Source organism: Melitaea cinxia, chromosome 2 (assembly GCF_905220565.1).
Source record: "Melitaea cinxia chromosome 2, ilMelCinx1.1, whole genome shotgun sequence".
Taxonomy (NCBI): domain Eukaryota; kingdom Metazoa; phylum Arthropoda; class Insecta; order Lepidoptera; family Nymphalidae; genus Melitaea; species Melitaea cinxia.
The window spans coordinates 4,127,300-4,145,391 of record NC_059395.1 but is presented as its reverse complement, the minus strand read 5'-3'; the positions used below and the strand labels follow the sequence as shown (position 1 = coordinate 4,145,391).

At 38.4% G+C, this 18,092-nt stretch overlaps 1 protein-coding gene across 1 annotated transcript in view; it reads left to right on the top strand.

Annotated features, from left to right (window-relative positions):
• The window catches only part of LOC123667185 (microtubule-associated protein futsch), a 60,418-nt gene extending 43,168 nt beyond the window's left edge, over positions 1 to 17,250 (top strand). Inside the window, exons 9-13 of the mRNA XM_045601156.1 lie at positions 203 to 277; positions 2,106 to 2,224; positions 2,553 to 2,704; positions 5,941 to 8,438; positions 8,505 to 17,250. Coding sequence (XP_045457112.1) covers positions 203 to 277; positions 2,106 to 2,224; positions 2,553 to 2,704; positions 5,941 to 8,438; positions 8,505 to 17,250 — 11,590 coding nt within the window. The remainder of the gene's footprint in view (positions 1 to 202; positions 278 to 2,105; positions 2,225 to 2,552; positions 2,705 to 5,940; positions 8,439 to 8,504) is intronic.
• Positions 17,251 to 18,092: the final 842 nt, after the last annotated feature.

The window sequence follows — 18,092 nt, the reverse complement described above, 5'->3', positions numbered from 1 at the left end:
CTGAAAAAACAAAGAAACGACATTTAAAGCTATTTACCAATTACTATACATAAAATTAAAATTAATTATTTCTTTTATATGTGACTATAATGAAGTGTCAAAAATCTCTTTCTAAAACAAAACATATTACTACTGTTATAAAAAAAAGGTACTATACAAGTATGCAAACTCAAAGGAATATATTCCTTTATATATATTTCAGGTATAGTGGTAAAACACAAAAACAAATTGTGGAGTTCGTTAGAGACAACTACGTGAAGAGACAAACATTCCAGAGGTGCGTAATTTCTTTTAGTAGCATTAGTTTTAAAGTATTTGGACATATCCTGCATGTTTTCATGAAAAGCCTAGTTTCCAGGTATGCTTTAAAATAGTATTAGTTAGTTGTTAGTAGTAGCTAGTCTAATCCTAGTGTTGTACATTTAGTTGTTTTGTCCTCTGTTACCAAAATTATGAAAGTCACGATTTTTTTTTTAAAAAAGGACAAATTATTTAATTTAAGACATTTGCTAGTGACGATAGGCAAATTTTCTTGTAAGTGATCAATTTCAAAAATCAAAATTGATCTATTGATGTTTCAAATTATTATTTTATGATTAGATAGCCTAGTCAATAAGTTCAAGCACGTGTTAAATACACATAAAGTTCACAATGAGCCATGGCTCATTAGATCCGGAATGACGTCTAGGAAAATGGTTCTAATGGGTCTTCTTGCACGCATAAATTGCCTTTCATTTAAAACTTCTTAAAAGTTAATAATTTCGGAGTTCTTAAGAAAAAACTATGTTCCCTTTTTTTGCAACTTCATTTGCTATACATAACTATAATAACTTGCAATTTTTGTGTGCTAGAAAATCCTTTCGACCCATTTTTCTAGACGTCATTCCGGATCGAATGAGCTAAGGCTCATATTTTTAGGAGCTTTATCTCTGTTTAACGCGTAGTTGAACTTATTAACTAGACTAAGAAGAAATAGTGGCCTTTTTATTACATATATTTTCTATTAGACTAATACTTTATATCTTCAATTTCCATTACTGATTTATGCTAATTACTTTAACTAAGATTAATTGTATATTAAGTCCGTTTAACCAAAGTGGGTTTAAAAACACTAGCTTTTGGTTGTTTCACGAAATAATACTTATAACACCGATTTATCGAAGCGTGATTTATTTGCATGTTATTTGAAGACCCTAAACAAATAATTAGTATCGGGTAGTGGGAGGCTTCGAATGGTTTTGTATTATAAATGGTGATTAGCATTCTCGAGCATGCGCTGTATACGTTGAGACTTTCGCTTCTTCCAAAACTTGAATCAAGTGTAGTCGTCACGCGACACTGACTATCGGTCGGAGGATGGTACGCTCGTTCGATGTTATCTGAGTTTTAGCTTTGATTACGATCAATGTCACGTTAAAAAAAATGCAATAGTGTCGGTATCACCGTCTCCAATACAGCGCCACGCTCGTGTTAATCTGTCGTGACGCTTTCGATTTTTAGATTAATACTTTTTTTTTCTAATCTACCACTGTGCACATTTTTGTCGTTATATCCTACCCGTTTTGTTTCGTACATGGTTCGAATATGAGTAGATTTTTCATTGATGTTTTTATTAGTTTTTTTTTTTTCTATCATCGTGCGTAACGAATAAAGACACTCGCCGCCCGACGTCAGCCGATCCCGTCGCTCGGTGTGGCAAATCGCGTATATCTAGAACGGAGTGTGAGAGAGAGAGAGAGAGAGAGAGAGAGAAAGAAAGAGGGAGAGGAATCGGTACGGTCGCGCAGTGGTAATGAGGTGAGGGGTCGCTCGAGCCAGGTGCCAGGCGTGACCATCTTCTGTCCGATGTCGATCCCTTAAATCGAGAACGGAGGAAAAGATGGATGGAGAGATGGATAGAGAGAGAGATGTATAGAGAGAGAGATGTATAGAGAGAGAGATGTATAGAGAGAGAGATGTATAGAGAGAGAGATGTATAGAGAGAGAGATGGATAGAGAGAGAGATGGATAGAAAGAGAGATGGGTGGAGAGGAGGGGGTGTTCGGTGGCGCAGTGGTAGAGCGCGCGATTGAGCCAGGAGTGACCATCCTCTGCCCGATGTCCAGGTCGGGCTCGTTCCGCGCGCCGCGCCCGGCGGCCGGCCCGCGCGCCGCCGCGCCCGCGCCCGCGCTCAGCGCCAGCGTGTCCGCGCACCCGCTGCTGCCGCTGCCGCCCGGCTCCGACGGTAACGCGGTCTCGGCCGTACACTAGCTACTGACGTGCGGCGATTGGCGGTAGCGGTTTTCGAATCACGTCTACTGCTACCGAAACATACTACGATGTTTAGTAGTTAAATGAAAAACTCGTTTAGTTATTGTATATTGAGACAAATCGATAAACGAAACCGTCAATCGCTAATCGAATACTCATCGAAAGTAATTGTATTTTGTTATGTGGATGTTTTTGATGACATATGGAATTTTGATACTTGTCGGAATTTTGTCTCCGTTTATCAAACTCACAGAGAGCTAACGAATCGTACGATTGTAATGATATCGATTGATCCGGTGCAGCGATTTCCCTGGAGTGGGACAAGCAACCTCACTACCTGGAGGCCTCTCTGATGATGAAGGGCTACTCTGCGGAGGAGGCGGCGGCGGCGGCGCGCCGCGCAACCGCTCGCCCACCCCCACCAGCTACCGCCTTCGTCTCCACGAGGGACAAGGTACGTACCTAGATAGTGGCTACTCACGTCCTAAACGACCTAACCAACGTCCTAAGAGACCCGAGTCTCTTATTTTCACGAAGGTAAAAGGTTTGAGCCTAAATCCACTAGTTTACCTCACAGCAGTTCTTCAAATTCTTTCGGAATATCAAATAGATTTCCTCCAACGTCATGCAAAAGATAATGGACACAGGCAAGAAGGAGAAAGGGGAAAATTCTAGAAATGGACGGGGTTTGAGCTTAAATCCGCTACTTTGCCTCACTCCTTTCTTCAGCTTTTTTCGAAACATTCGAAAGTTTTCTTCGTGATGTTTCCCTGCAACTTCACGCAAAAAATAAATTTTAAAGACAAATTTGTTGAAGTGAAGTGTTCGTCAATGCCATCCGCGGTTGAAAGTCAGGATCCTTTGCTTTTATTTAAAAATTGTACTTTACATGAAAGTATATTTACAAAGGACATTCTGAAATCACGCTAATTCTTCAATTTTGTATGTACGCGTACATTTGTATTTGAAATAACAGTTTCTTTTCTTGTACCTAATGTAACATTGTAATGTGAATGATTAAATTTGGAGGCAACGTAAAATATTATTTCTTAACTAGCTGTACCCGTAACTTCGCCCGCGTGGGTTTTAAGAAAACAATTATTGTTCAGCTCGCAGTTATAAATTAAAAAGAAAAAACTAAAATAAAAGTAGCCTCAGTTACTCCTTATTTACATCAGTTATCTGCTAGTGAAAGACCCGTCAAAATCGATCCAACCGTTTCAGAGATTAGCCGGAACAAACAGACAGACAGATAGATAGACAAAAATTATAAAAATGTTATTTTGGTATATGTATCGTATTTACATATAAATTTAGTTAAAAGTGGTTATTTTAATATTACAAACAGACACTCCAATTGTATGTATTTGTATATATTTAAAAAATGAAATCGAATTGGTCTATCAACCTTACCAACTTGGTTACCAAGTAAATTTTAAATTTTTATTGCACCTAGAAAAATAATTTCTTTCTTTTTCAGCTTACAAAACTGTACTGCAATCAAATAGTAAGGGCTTTGATAGTCTGTGTCTGTAAAATGTTTCTAATTTTTCTTGCAGTCATAACCTAACAACTTCTTTGCTTTGTGTCAATATGTGGTGTTTGTTTTAATATTTATATTCAATGTGAATTTTATTTTAATAATTTTGACATTAATTTCATACATGTTTCTGTGTCAAATTATTGCTCCCACTCATTTACACATATACAGGCTGTGTCGTAAATAGTGGATAATATCGTAACTGAGGGTAGCCCTGATGCTGCGCTTCAAGAAAATGTACTTTTTATGTCAGGGTTGCCAACACTAAAAATTGAGAATTTTTGTGTTTTTTCAAAAAAAAAAAAAAAAACTACCGCAACTAGTAATTTGGTCATAATTTTTACAAATTAAGGTATTTTAGTGTAATTTTTATTTAATTTTACTCTGGAATCCTTTTACTATCTAATGAAATTACTATTTCAGGCATAATTTATTCTAAACTTGTGAAAATTAGCGTTAGATGTTATTTTTATTTTTAATCCCTACTTTTTGGCAAGATTTAACCATTTAACCGTGAAAAAATGTACTGTACTAGAATTGCCCAGTATTTAAAAAAAATCTTAGTCTAGTTTCTAAAAAGGTATAACAATTAGTGCTTTGACAAGCATAATTACTTTGTAGGAGTGAAAGAGCTTATCACGGTCGGTAAGTTCGTTTTGTGTCATTAGCATTTGACGCTTAAATGTTAGGATAAAGAAAAAAAAAGCAAAGGTTTTTATTATAAAAATGCATTTGTTACATCGAACTAAATGTTCAAAATGTCCTCCATTGGCAGCAATGCAGGCTCGACATCGCCTTATATATCTTTATACGGCGTGCATAGCCTGATATTTCAATTTCACGAGCGGCTAATTGCACACGTGTGCGCAATTCTTCGATTGTCGACACTGCTTTATTATAAACTTTTTCTTTAATCCATCCAAAAAATACGTCCACGTAGTTCAGGTCAGGCGATCGTGGTTGCCATAAAATTGGACCCAAGCGCCCAATCCTCATATCTGGGTATGTGTCGTTAAAATATTCCCGCACCCGAACAGTAAAATGCACGAGACACCCGTCATTTTGTTGCCACATTCCTTCTCTTGTCCCCAGTGATAAATTTTACAAAAAATTAAATAGATTTCAGAATTTAATGTTGCTAGCTACTCATATGTCTAGTATTTTCCCATAAAATTTATCAAAAAAATCCCCCCTGACATAAAAAGTACATTTTTTTGAAGCTCGACATCAGGGCTAACCCCAGTTAACGGATTATCCACTATTTATGACACACCTGTATAATGACAGATAATAAACATTTATATGTTAATACTTTAATGTCAAGGTTGAAAATGTTTAGTAATCTGTTGTCGTAAGAGGTCATAAAGTAACTAGCACACCATCTTTCTCAGCACATGCCACTAAAATTTATGTGTGCCTAGAACCTGTATTATTGATCATTAATATATAAAGATGGCTGTTTACGTACACACAGGTGGGTCCAGAAGTAGTGACCCATGCCGAGGTCAATCATCATCCTATGGAGGATTCGCTTCCGCCTCATCAGATGACGACACCGTTGGTGAGATATTCGATTTTCGTATTCGTAAGCTTCCGATATAGACGCAATCGTCCAGTGCAACATTTAAAATTCATCGATACTCACCCAAATTCTGGCTTGTAATATATATATGTAATATACATATATTTACGTGTGTTCGTGTGTGTGTGTGTGTGTAAAATAAATATGTAGCTTTATCAGTCGGTTGTTTCCTAGAACACATGCATTAAGTTGCTTACCTTAGAAAAAAACGGTCGTGTGTGAATGTTAAAGATATTTATTTATTTATTTTTACTAGTGGTACTAAGTTTAAATTAAATAAAACGAAAAAAATGATGAAAATAAAGAACCTTTTTTCAAATTTTTCAATTTGATTACAGACTTTGACAGTCAACAAAAGAGTGTGTATAATGTCTTTTTTATTGATTTCATATATTTTTATGCATAACAAAAAAAAAAAAAAAAAACTAGCGTTCTGCACTTCTTCTCTATATAAACTATAAGTGTACGAAATTTCATATTCCTCAGTCCGCGCAGTTTTCGTAAAAAGGGGTGAAAAGCTTATGTTTCACGTATTAATATATAATAATATAGATTTTTACTCTCGTAGACGTCTCCGGAGAGTACGTGGACGGTGGATGCGGAGCGCAGTGGGCGCGCGCGCGCTCCCACTCCGCCGCCTCGTGGGCCGCGCCCGCGCACGCCAGGTCAGCCCTCGCACACGCACACGCGCACGCGCACCCACACGCACACACACACTGCCACGCGCCCCGCCGCAGACTCCCCGCCCCCTAGCGTCTACCCGGACTTCGTGCTCGCCAAGCAGTCGTCCAGCTTTAACAAGTCCTCGGAGCGGCTCGAGTTCGAGCTCTCGCAGAGCAATATCTACTCGGCGTGCCCGTCCACGCGCTCGTCGCGCTCGGCCGCGTCGCCGGCGCTCGAAGGGGGCGCCTCGCCGCCCGCGCGGCGCGCGCCGTGGGGCCGCAGCGCGAGCTGCCGCAACCTGCGCGACTTCAGCTTCGACGAGGCCGGCCGCTCGCGCCGCGCGCCCGACACGCGCAGCCTGCTGGCCGACCTGGACGCCTATCGCCCGCGCCGCGTCGACTCGCCCGTCACGCGCTACGACGACGCGCGCACGCTCGCCTTCGTCCTGGGCGTCGGCTCGCAGCGCGAGCTGATCGGGCGCGCGTACTCGTCCAGCTTCCCGGGCGCGGTGGGCGAGGCCCGGCTCGACCTGCCGCCCTTCGCGCGCAGCGGCTCGCAGGACGACCTGTCGCACGACAGCTACGAGCTCGTGGAGCGCTCCGACGACGAGTGCTCGGAGCGCCGCTACGCGCGCGTGCGCTCCGCCTCGCGCTCGGCCGTCGCGCGCACGCGCTCGTGCTCGCTCGACTCCGGCAACGACCTGCCCTCCGACGACGACCAGTCGCTGTCCCACCTCTCGGAGACCGAGGACGCGGACGCGAATCTCAACATTTCGGGAGTCAAATATAAGAGCGATAACGATTTACCTCTGGATCCGTTCCTAGCGGACGATCCGAGAATTCTGCCTCGAGAGAAACTTTCGGTTCGATCGGACGGAAACTTCTATAAAGAAATTAAACGCGCTCTAGGTTCTCGTACGTCTAGCCAGGAATCGAAGAGCGATATTTACGACTCTAAACTGTCTAAAAGTAGCGCCGAATCTAGTAAAAAGTCACGCGATAGCGTCTATCATACCGATAGCAAAAAATCTCGGGAAACGCTTAAAAGTAAAAGTTCCGATAGGTCCGGTTCGAGAACCTCTAGTCAAGATTCTAAATCCGATTACTATGATTGTAAAAAGAACTTGTATGAACCTGACGATTTAAGTATGAGGCGTCGGAGTAGTACAAGTATCCAAAACGCATATATTGATCCCTTTGAACCTATTTCACCTTCTTCCAGTCCCGATTCTGGCAAAGATTTTTACGACACTCAATCGACTTTTATTGGGATGGAAAAGCCAGAATATCGAGAAAAAACACTATTCGATAAATCTCATGAGGACCTTATAGCAAATTTGATCACTTCACCCAACTACTATCACCTTCCGACACCATACTCAACGTTCCCGAGTAATAATAAGCATAAAGAAAGTAATCATGTACATTCAACTAGTTTGCAAAATGTAGATCTTGATCAATACGCACAATATTCTGATTCAAGTCCGATAAAGAAAAGTGACGAATTTTCTACTGAAGAAGAAGATATGCATCCGCGTACTACTCATATTTGGCCCGAGAAAATTGCCGGTCTAGAGACTGAAATCGATAGTAATAGATCGGCTAAAATTCAAAATTATCAAAGACGTCGTTCTTCGGAAACCGTGTTTAGCTTTGATAAAGAGAAAATAGAATCTTTAACTAGATCGATAAGTAAAGAAACTCAACCATCACAATTGGTTAAAGAATCGTCAAATGAATCTGATGTTAATGTGCGTATTTTGCCAGCAATGGACAGTATTGAGTACGCTAAAAATAGAGCTAAGTCTGCAGCTATTCAATCTGGTACATCGTCGATTCTTCAATCAGAGTTCGATAAATCTATGCGTGGTAAAGTTCATACACATATTGTAAGAAAGGAAAATCTCAAAGAAGAACTGATGGCAAAGACTCACTTTGATGAATATAATCCAAAGCTTATATTGGACACGAGTTCTAGCAGTCGTCTCGCTGATACTGCTGTACCATATATTCATCCTACTGTCGAAAGGACAAAGAGTGATCCTAATAGTTTAGCCAACAGACCGCGATTTAGCAGTGTAAATTCAAGAAGACATGTGCTCATGCATCAAAAATCCATTGATTTGACTCCCGCTGAATCAAGTGACGAAGATTACATCTTTCGGCAAATACCAAGCGCCCCACCAATTGCGACTAAGCGATCGCATTTCGAATTACCTGCTAGACACTCGGAAACTATACGACCCTTATTTGATTTACCTCAAAATTACTTTAAAGATTTCGATGCTTTTAAAGCTGGTTTTAATGATAATAGAAAGGTCACTGATGATTATGATATTCCGTATGTGTTACATAAGAGGCACATCATGAATGGGACTGCCCCTTCTCCTCTTGAAGATAAAAAGCCCCCACCAGATATTATAACATTGCCACCGCAAAACGGTCGTCATCATGTAAATGCTCATCCCAGGTGCAAATATCATGATCATCCAAAATCTCCTCGTTCACCGAAGTCACCTAAGTCACCAAAATCTCCAAAATCACCTAAATCACCAAAGTCGCCTAAATCTCCTAAGTCACCGAAATCTCCTAGAAATAGCGTTCAGCCTGATCACGTCTCTAAATTCCTAGAAGTAGAAAACCGCGATTTCTTATTTACGCAAAATATTGATTTATCGAAGGTCGATCCGGTTACCTTAGAAGTAGATAAAAGCGGACAGTTACAACATTTACCAAGTCCAAAAAGAGATATTTCGAAAACGTTAGATTCAGCATTACTGGAAACATTAAACTCTAAATTAAGCCAAATAGAAAGTGATTCAGCTACAAGCTCAAAAACAGATAGTATGAGACAAGAACCCCAATATTCACATGATATAAAATTTGCTATAAACGGACGTAATGTTCAACAGCCGCCTATTTGTAAAGACCCAAAGCCTTTAACGGCTGCAGAAAAACTTCGTGCAGATATTAAATCAAAATCAGAAAAATTACCACCCAAAAGAATACCGAAAGGCCGTGGAACTGGTAAAAAAGGCCCTGGTGGAAAGGTAAAAAATAAAAATAACAACAAAATAAGGATTACTTCGTTTTCATCAGATGACGAAAGCGTAGATTCGGATGATGTGTTTGGTACTACGGAAGCTGCACCTAAATTAGAATTTTCACCGCCACAGTCCCGTAAAGACTTAGAGCCTATACTTCAACTAGAGTATGATAAAATTACTTCAGGTGCTTGGCATCGAGGTCAGACTATGAGTTCAACAGAAATAGAAGGTTCACCACCGCAATGTCGTAAGTTAGCTGAACTTGAGGCAAAATATAATCCTCAAGTATTAGATAATGTTAGCTGTAATGCCACTGAATTAAGACGGATTTCGGAGCGTTCTATTTCAATACCAAGTTCAGAAGATGACATTGTAACAAAAGCGCCAGAAATAAAACAGGTCAGCAAGGAAAGTTCTACTTGGGAGTACAATGAGAATATACCATCTCCGATTCTCGAAAGTACTGAGTTTTTAAAATCTGATGATGAACTAGTTGACATGGAAATCCAAAAGGTAACGGGCATACGCACTCAGTCGGAAGAAAAAAACGAGTTGTCACAGACTGATAAAAAGGATCAAAGCAAACTTGATATTAAAAAAAGGTTACGTGATGAATTAATTTCTCCAATGCTTCGTAAACCAGGAGGCACTCCTATACTTTTTGCTCATGCTAGATTGAATCTTTCTGAAGGGTCTGTTTTTTCTTTACAACGACAAAAAGCTACCCAAGATTCGCCGACGTCCAGTCGTAGAGCTAAAAGCTTAGATACGCCTGTTATACAGTTACATAGGTTACCACCAATGAATGCATTTTCATCAAAAGATGATACCGTTGAAGATGTTAATGAAGAAGGAGATATTTTGGAGGAGAAGTCATTAATGGATGACAAGATGTCTAAAACTACAGTAAAAAAGGAAGTTATCGATAAAATTGATGAAGAAGAAGAAAATATAGCAGAAGCATCAGGAACGTCAAAGTCAGCTTTAATTGATAATGAAGAAATGAAATTGTTAGAAGAATTAGTTGTGCAAAGAAGGCCTCGTTCATTTAAACGCCAATATGATTTAAGTAAAATAACAAAAGCAAAATCACCATCTAGATCACCCCTAGCTCGATCACCTATATCACGGTCACCACTGTCTAAGTCGCCTTCGAGATCACCAACATCTTCGTTGAATTCACCTAGAGGAAGTATAAGAAAATTATCAGATTTGAGCGAGGATCAAATAGTACCCGATATTGAAAGAATAAAACGTAAAGAGAAAAAGAAATTAACTCTTAAACCAAAACCTGATGATAAACAAAAGACTAGTAAATTAAATAAAGCAGGTTCTCTTGACACAAATGAAACTAAAGTAAAAGCCCTTCAAACGCAAAAATCATTGCCATCGTCGCTTAAAGAAAGACCAGATTTCTTAACTGTGCCTCCTTTAGATATAGCTAGAACCAAAAGTCAAGAAATAGATCAAACTGCGAAGAGAGTTTCCAAAGAAAAGTCTAAATCTTTAGAAAAAATGGAAGTTAAACGTGGAGGAAGCAAGGAACGTACCAAATCTCAAGAAGATAGTGACACCGAAATTGCAAAACGTAAAGAAAAACAACAAATGTTGTTTGAAGCAGCATTAAAACAAACCAAAACTTTAATAAGTCCCGTAAAAGATACGTTACCACCTTTCCCACCACCAGAGGATAAAATAGTGGTCAAGACCGAAGGTGACAAAATAATTATAGAAACTAAAATAAATAGTAAAGCAGAAGATCACGTATTTATTGCAAAGTCACCGAAAAAACTTGATAATAAACTAGCTGGAAAAATCAGCAGGAGCTTCGAAGATCAGAAGACGGCAAAAACAAATAATAAAATCAATAAAAGTATGGATGATAAATCGAGTCAATCGTTAGAAGATAAATTTGATGACTTGGCAAGTCTACAAAAACCTCCTAAAACTTTGTCCAAGAAGCAAGAGATAAAACAACAAATAGAAGGGAAAGTAGTTTATCAGAAAGTTCATCCAAGCATAAAATCAAAAAGTCTCGAGAGAAAAGTTGATCCATATTTTGAATCAAAAGTCAAATCAAAGAGTTTGGATAGAAATTATGTGACACCAGCTTCTATACAAGAGTCTAATAATGATATATATTTTAAACAGGAAGTTGTAACAGTTGACGTGCATCCTACTGTCAAAGAAGAAACTGATACTATTCTACAAGATACTGAAGCAAAAGAAAGTTCTCCCACACATAGTTACAAAGAAAAAACCGAGGACGATTCGTCAATTGAATGGATAACAAGTTCACAACATACAGTTATTGAAAATGATACTCAAACAGTCATTATGGAACGTAGAAAGATAGAAATCTATAATAAGCAAAAACAATCGGAACTACAAGAAAGCAAGAGCAATCAAGATTTGAAGACTGTAGTTGAAGATAAAAAACCTGAAATTACACGTTTAACAAGTGAAGAAGAATCGATCACTGAAGTTAGTGACTTGAAAATGTCTGATGAAAGTAACATGCTAGGTATCTCACTTCCTTATATAGATGCTGATAGTTCATCAGATCAAGACCAAGCGTCTAAAAGAGAAAAAATAAGTACTTTGCCTCGTGGAAAAAGTGACGATACTGGTTCAGGTGTGACCGCAGATTATGATGAATTAACGGCAGATACTGACTTACCATTTTCGGACACAAATAAAAGCATGAAAGCTTTAGAAGCGCAAAGTACATTTGAAGAATCATCGGCAAGTTTAGTTGAATTTTTGAAGAATGAATCTATGTCCCAATTAATAATAGACAATGACACGGACGCTGAAGTTAAGGTTAAAGATGTTATTAAATCAACAGATTTAGCATTGAAGTTCAAAAATAAAAATAAAATTATCGTTACTCCGCCACAAGAAAACAGCCCAACTATTGAAAGTATTCCATTTATTGATGCTAGCACTTCTAAATCTGCAAATAAATCTGAATCAGGGGAGCTCACCGGTAGTTCTGGCAGTGCAAATGACATATCACCAACAGAACAAAAAAATGAACATAAGACACTATTATCTGCAAAGTCAAGACGTGGCGAACTGCTTAAATTAAGCGCAGAACGTTCACGAAGTTCAGAGTCAACATCTTGGACTAGCATAGAGAAAGATGTGAGTCCTTCCAGTGCAAACATCAAAGGAAGTTCAATTGATGATGAATCGAGTGTAAGTTGTTCAATTGCGAGACCTTTAGGTATATCACAAGATATCGAGAAACTTAATAAAAAGGACAGAGAGTGCTTAGAGGAGTTAAAACAAGCTATGGAATATGGTGAAGAACATTTATTATCTCAGCATACTATGTCTAGTGAACATTCAAAATCAAACTCAAAGTCACCTTCACCTGTACCTGAATTAGGTCGTATTGAAAGTCCAAGAAGTCCATCGAAATTTGGTACTAGAAAGTCTCCAACTCCAACTTTAGAAAAACAAGGGCAAGTAGATTCTCAAAAAGCGCCAACAGATTCGGATTCGAGTTCTGAAAGTATTGACAAAACCGTCGAACAACTTTCTAAGCCCAATCAAAGAAAGAATGCTTTAGATAAAATAGGTAAATGTGTTGTAGAAGAGTCAGAATCAAGCCAATCAGCAGCATCGAAAGCTTCTGATATTAAAAAAGAGTTGCAAAAAACTGTTAAAAAGACGAAAATTGCTATTACGATATCTCAAGAAGATCAAAATATGACGGTTGATTTTGATGATGATGGTAATGTTATAACATCTTCATTCGAAAGAGAGCTTATGAAAAAGAGAGCCTTAAAGGATGTTGACCAAAAGAGTTCATCTAAATCGAGTGTGGATACTACTACCACAACAACGCCTTCCAAAGGATCTCTTAGTGTGGATGATTCTTCATCTCGGAGAAAAGCTAGGCTTGATGAACAAAAGAGTTCATCAAAGTCTAGTATGGATTCTAGGGGATCACTTAGTGTCGAATCGCGAGGATCATTTGAAACAACTGAGTCTACGTCTGGATCTCTGGGTGAGGCGTATCGACGCGGTGAAGAACTAAAACCGACGTGGCGACCTTTCTTTGGCGCTTCGGGTAGTGAAAATAGTACGAGTATTGAAGAAGCTTGGATACCGCAGGATCACGAGGGGTATGAAAGTTTATCAGTGAATAAAGACGCATTCGAATATAATAATCAAAGACTGCTTGACGATTTTCATACATTTTCTAAAAATCCACCTTTGTCAGCTAACACTTCAAAGGATTCTACAGAAGCTGATTTTACAGATGATCTTAATGATTTTCCCGTGAACTTTCTATATCCAGCAACGTCATCAGCACAGACCTCTGATGTCGTTATTGGTTACGGTCAAAATTTTGGTCGAACTTTGTCTCGAATTTCAGAACGTAGTACAACATCAGAAAAAACTAGTGCAGATGAAGATTCTACAAAAGCTTGTTCAAGGTCAGAGAGTATAAATGAAGAGTCATTAAACTCAAGCGATCATCAAGCCAGCCTAAGCTCTGATCCGCCTAGTAATGCCAATGTTGCGTATATATCAGATACAGATCGCAGAACGTCTGCTGAGATGCCTGATATACCGATAGACCAAACTAAAATTAGTGATATGTATTCAGAATCAAAGAAAGACCTTGAAAAATTGAATAGTAAGAAATATGATGACGTATTTGATTCGAAAAGAAATGAAGAACGTCAAAAGAAATCAGGCAATGGACACCATTTGGCACCATTCAGACAATCTTCAGCTAGTGAAAGTCAAGATTCTGAAGACTGGCCACTACCAGAATTGCCGCCACAAGCAGCTACGAAAAGTATGGGTTCAGATCTAGGCCGACAAAAATCTAGTGATAATGAAGATATAAATTCCTTTGCTTCGGGAACATTAGAAACACCTATTGTTGAGAAAGTTCATATTTATTATATGAGTAATGAACCAGAACAAGCTATGAAAGTAATGATACAGTCCGAGAGTTCTAAAGGTCAAGTGGGGTCAGATGATGATAGTGATACTTTAAATAACGACGAAGACTTAGAAAGAGATGTGCTGGAATCGAAGTCGGAGAAATCTACTGAACCAATTCCAGATATTAATCAGAAAAGTCCTAAAGTTATTCCTTATGATAAATCAGGTTATATGGTAGAACCCTTGGATAATCACGATGAGTATACATGTCTTAACAAAGGTGTAGTTCCGAATTATGACAAATCTTGTCTTAGTGGAACCATAAGCAAAGCAACGTGTTTAATGGGTGATATGGGTACGTGTTGCTCAAGAGCTGAAAGCAAATCTTTTACCGTAAAAAACAATTTGGAAGATAAGGTGATCATAAGTCAGCCCCAAAAGTCTCCTACCAATCATAGTCCAGTATATGATGATGATCATCTGTATACAGACGATGTTTTTGGTGGCGACCCTAAGTCACTTTCACCTGATTTCGATAAAGGTTTTTCGCAAATAGGCGGTCAAAAATTTTCGTTTGGTTCGAATAATTCAGATACATCAATTGATGACTTACTTTCACAAACAAATGTTGAAGAAACTGTTAGAGCTGTCGCTAAACTTAGCGTTGGTAGCTCGAGTGCATGTAAGAGATGTAGTCACAGTAGCCACTCTGAAGAAGAAACGAGTTCTTTTGGTACTGATTTAGATGGTACCGTTAAAATTGGATTACCCCAAAAAAAATGCACTCACAGTTCACACTCGGAAGACACGTCAATTTGCTTAAGTATTTCAGAGTGGTCGACAGGTACAAATACAGTAAGACAATACGCGAATCTTTCAGCATCGGAAAGTATATCTGCCGTATCTATTCCAAAAAGTGATAAATCCGATAAAAAGACAGTTAAAAAGTATTCAACATCTCACTCAAGTAAGAAATCTGAACAATTACCTAAAATGGGATCTCAAGCAGAAGCTAGTTCTAAAAGTAGCAGTCTTGATAAAAGTTCAGAAAATATAAGATATGATAAGTTATGCAGTTCGGAAACGACAGTGTCCAGAAAAGTAGATAGTAGTTCAGGTACAAAAAGTGATAGTACTCTTACTTTAGCTCAATCTATATCTGAGTGGTCCGCGAGTACAAGTCACACATTAGTGGCTACTGCTCGTGAAGATCAACCAGATTTAGATGATACAAAGTCAGATAAAACTGTTATAAAAGATAATTCACCGGTTGAAGAAAAGATTGAGGCAGATGATAGAACTTATGAAAGAACGTCTACAACGACTAACGAGGTAAGCGATACTAAGGAACCCGTGCTTAGACTAACTACGTCATATACTGGTAAAACAGATAAATCATCATCGATCAGTTACAGTGACAAGTCTGACAAATCAAGTTCAAGCTCTTTAAGTAGTTTACAAAAACATACAAACGGTGTTCTGAGATTCGACCAACGCTTACGAGGTATCCCAGCTTCTGAAGATCTGACCAAAGAACGATATCTTAAAACACCGCCGAAGAGCTTAAGCTACGAGGAAGAGACACATAAACACATTCGACCCACAACCCGATGTCAAAGTGAAGATATTGGTTATAATAAGCCTTACTTTTTTGGACCACAGCCTGAAATTGATATTGATATACCTTCCCAGCTTTACAGTCAAGAAGAAAAACATAGTGAACGATATCAAAGCCAAGAGTTTTCTAATATAATTCGTGAAGAATCGACTAGTCACTTTGTACGATCTGATTACAAGCCCTTAGCAAAACATGCCAGTTATGATGATAAAACACTTTCAAAAAATCAAATTAAGGAGTATAAAATATCTCAACAGTTTCGCAGTAAGCCCAAAAGCTGGTCATTCCATGAGCATTACTTGTCTTCATCAGATTTACCTGTAATAACCGTTCCCGAAATACCATCTGTTCATAGAGAATTGCAGGAAAAAAAATCTAATGAAAGGTCAGGGAAAACGCCATTGTCTAGATGTTCCCCTTACTACTCCAGTAGTTTAAGTTCAGAATCACCTCCTATTCAACCTCTTAAAACACCAGTGAAAAAATCTTTACTCGTTAGAAATATTTCATTAAAAAGCCCACCAAGCGGAAATGATACAGACAGTTCACTGGATGTTATTCGAGATCCGCGTGAGAGAATGAGGACTTTTAGACGTAAAAAACAAGTTACTAACACGCGCAAAAAACAAGAAAAGATACAAGATGTGCTCGAAGAAGATTCAACCAAAAGTCAATGTTCTTCTGAAAGCGATAAATTTAAAGGAACTAAATATTTAGCAGTCGATGACTCTCTTCGACGTATGGAAAGCTCTGAATGCTCTGACAGTTATATTCCTGAAGTAGAATCGGGTTCATCAGAAATGTCAAAAGCAGATTCTAAAAATGACGAGGTTCAAGAGACAGCCAGTTATTCGGAAGATGAAGAACAAGTTAACTACGCCAAATATAAAAGTGCATCGTATGAATCACAGAAATTTCCCGTTAATATAAATCCAGTTCAATTCCAAGGTTTCGGATCTTCCGTTGAAGAAGATGAAATGGGTTTTCCCCGATTTGATAGATTGGGTCGCTTGCGTCATCCATATCTCGATTCTCAAGAGCCGCCTTTTGTGCCAGAGGGTAGTCCTCCAAGAACTTCCTACTCAAATAAAAGTAGCCGACAGTCTTCACTCAAAAGGGTTAAATCTACAGGATATCGTCAAACTGAGAATAAGAGCTTAGGTGAGTCATCAGGTCAACACCAGTCTAGGTCTATGTTTTATGATGACCCAAGCGACAAGGATGATTCTGACGATTACGCATATCCTATCGACACCATAAAAAGAGCTCCAAAAATAAACAAATCGGGAAGTTACTTATTTGAACGCGGAGAATCAATCGCCTATTCGGACACAGAGTTGCCTCCAGACAAGGATGAATACGAAGAGTACAGAGGCAGTCCTTATCCTGAGCACTATGAGGATGTGGATATGTTTCAAACTCAAGAATTTTATCCACAATACGAACACAACGTAGAGCGGAGAGATGGTGCCGACGAACGATTTTCAAGGGATCTCGATCAGCGTTTCAGTTTGAACAATGTGGAACGTTTTTATTCTAGTCACTATGTCGATTCTCAAGCTTCGAGTGATAGTCCCGAGCAAAAGTTTGATGTTTCCACCCTCCCCCCTCCCCTTTGCTCTGATGACGAGAACGAATAGCTGCACTTCTAAATGATCACTTCTGGCCAAGTCATCGTCGACTCCCGTTGTTGGATGATTATTAATTATTCCGTGCGAGCGTGTTTTGTTTTATTTAGCGTTTCGTAGTAGTGATTCTAATTCGCTATTAATTGTTACGATCGTATCGATATTACGATTCCTATTAAATTAAATATTTACCTTCTCACTTTTATTGACTAGAAAAAAATATATAGTGCCAAACCCTGATAGCGTGACTGTAATTGATTAACGTGTAATTTAAAAACGTTATTGTACCTTACCCTAGCTTATTAAGTATACTAGATGTAGTTATGTGTATATTGGCGAAATATCTACTTTTAATCGTTTACTTATTGTATAGCAATTATATACAAAAGCGTTTAAGCAATAGTTTTCGTTTTATAAAGCTCTAAAAAATTCGTCCAAGGAAAAGTTGCCTGACAACCTGTAAAGAATACCAACATTAAAAAATAAGCTTATTATACGTTTATATTATAACGATGAAATTGTCAGTTCCGTTTTAGCCACGATATTAACACAATATATTACATAAAACGCAATATTTATTAATATATATATAAAAGGTTCTATTTTCCTTGGTCGACTTAGAAGCAAACCTCGTATCACGATATACATGATTATTTTTTATTTGTAATTTAAAAATATCCTAGTCAAACTCCGCCTTTGTTTGCGTTGTTTAATTGTTATTAAAACTTACTTCAGGTGTATAAGTATTGTATAAAGGCTGTGAATTTATTTTTGTGTAGAGATCCAAGGTCTTGTATTGTTTATATTATTGCTCAATTGATTTGTCTCAAAAGACTATTTCTTTTGTCGTCACT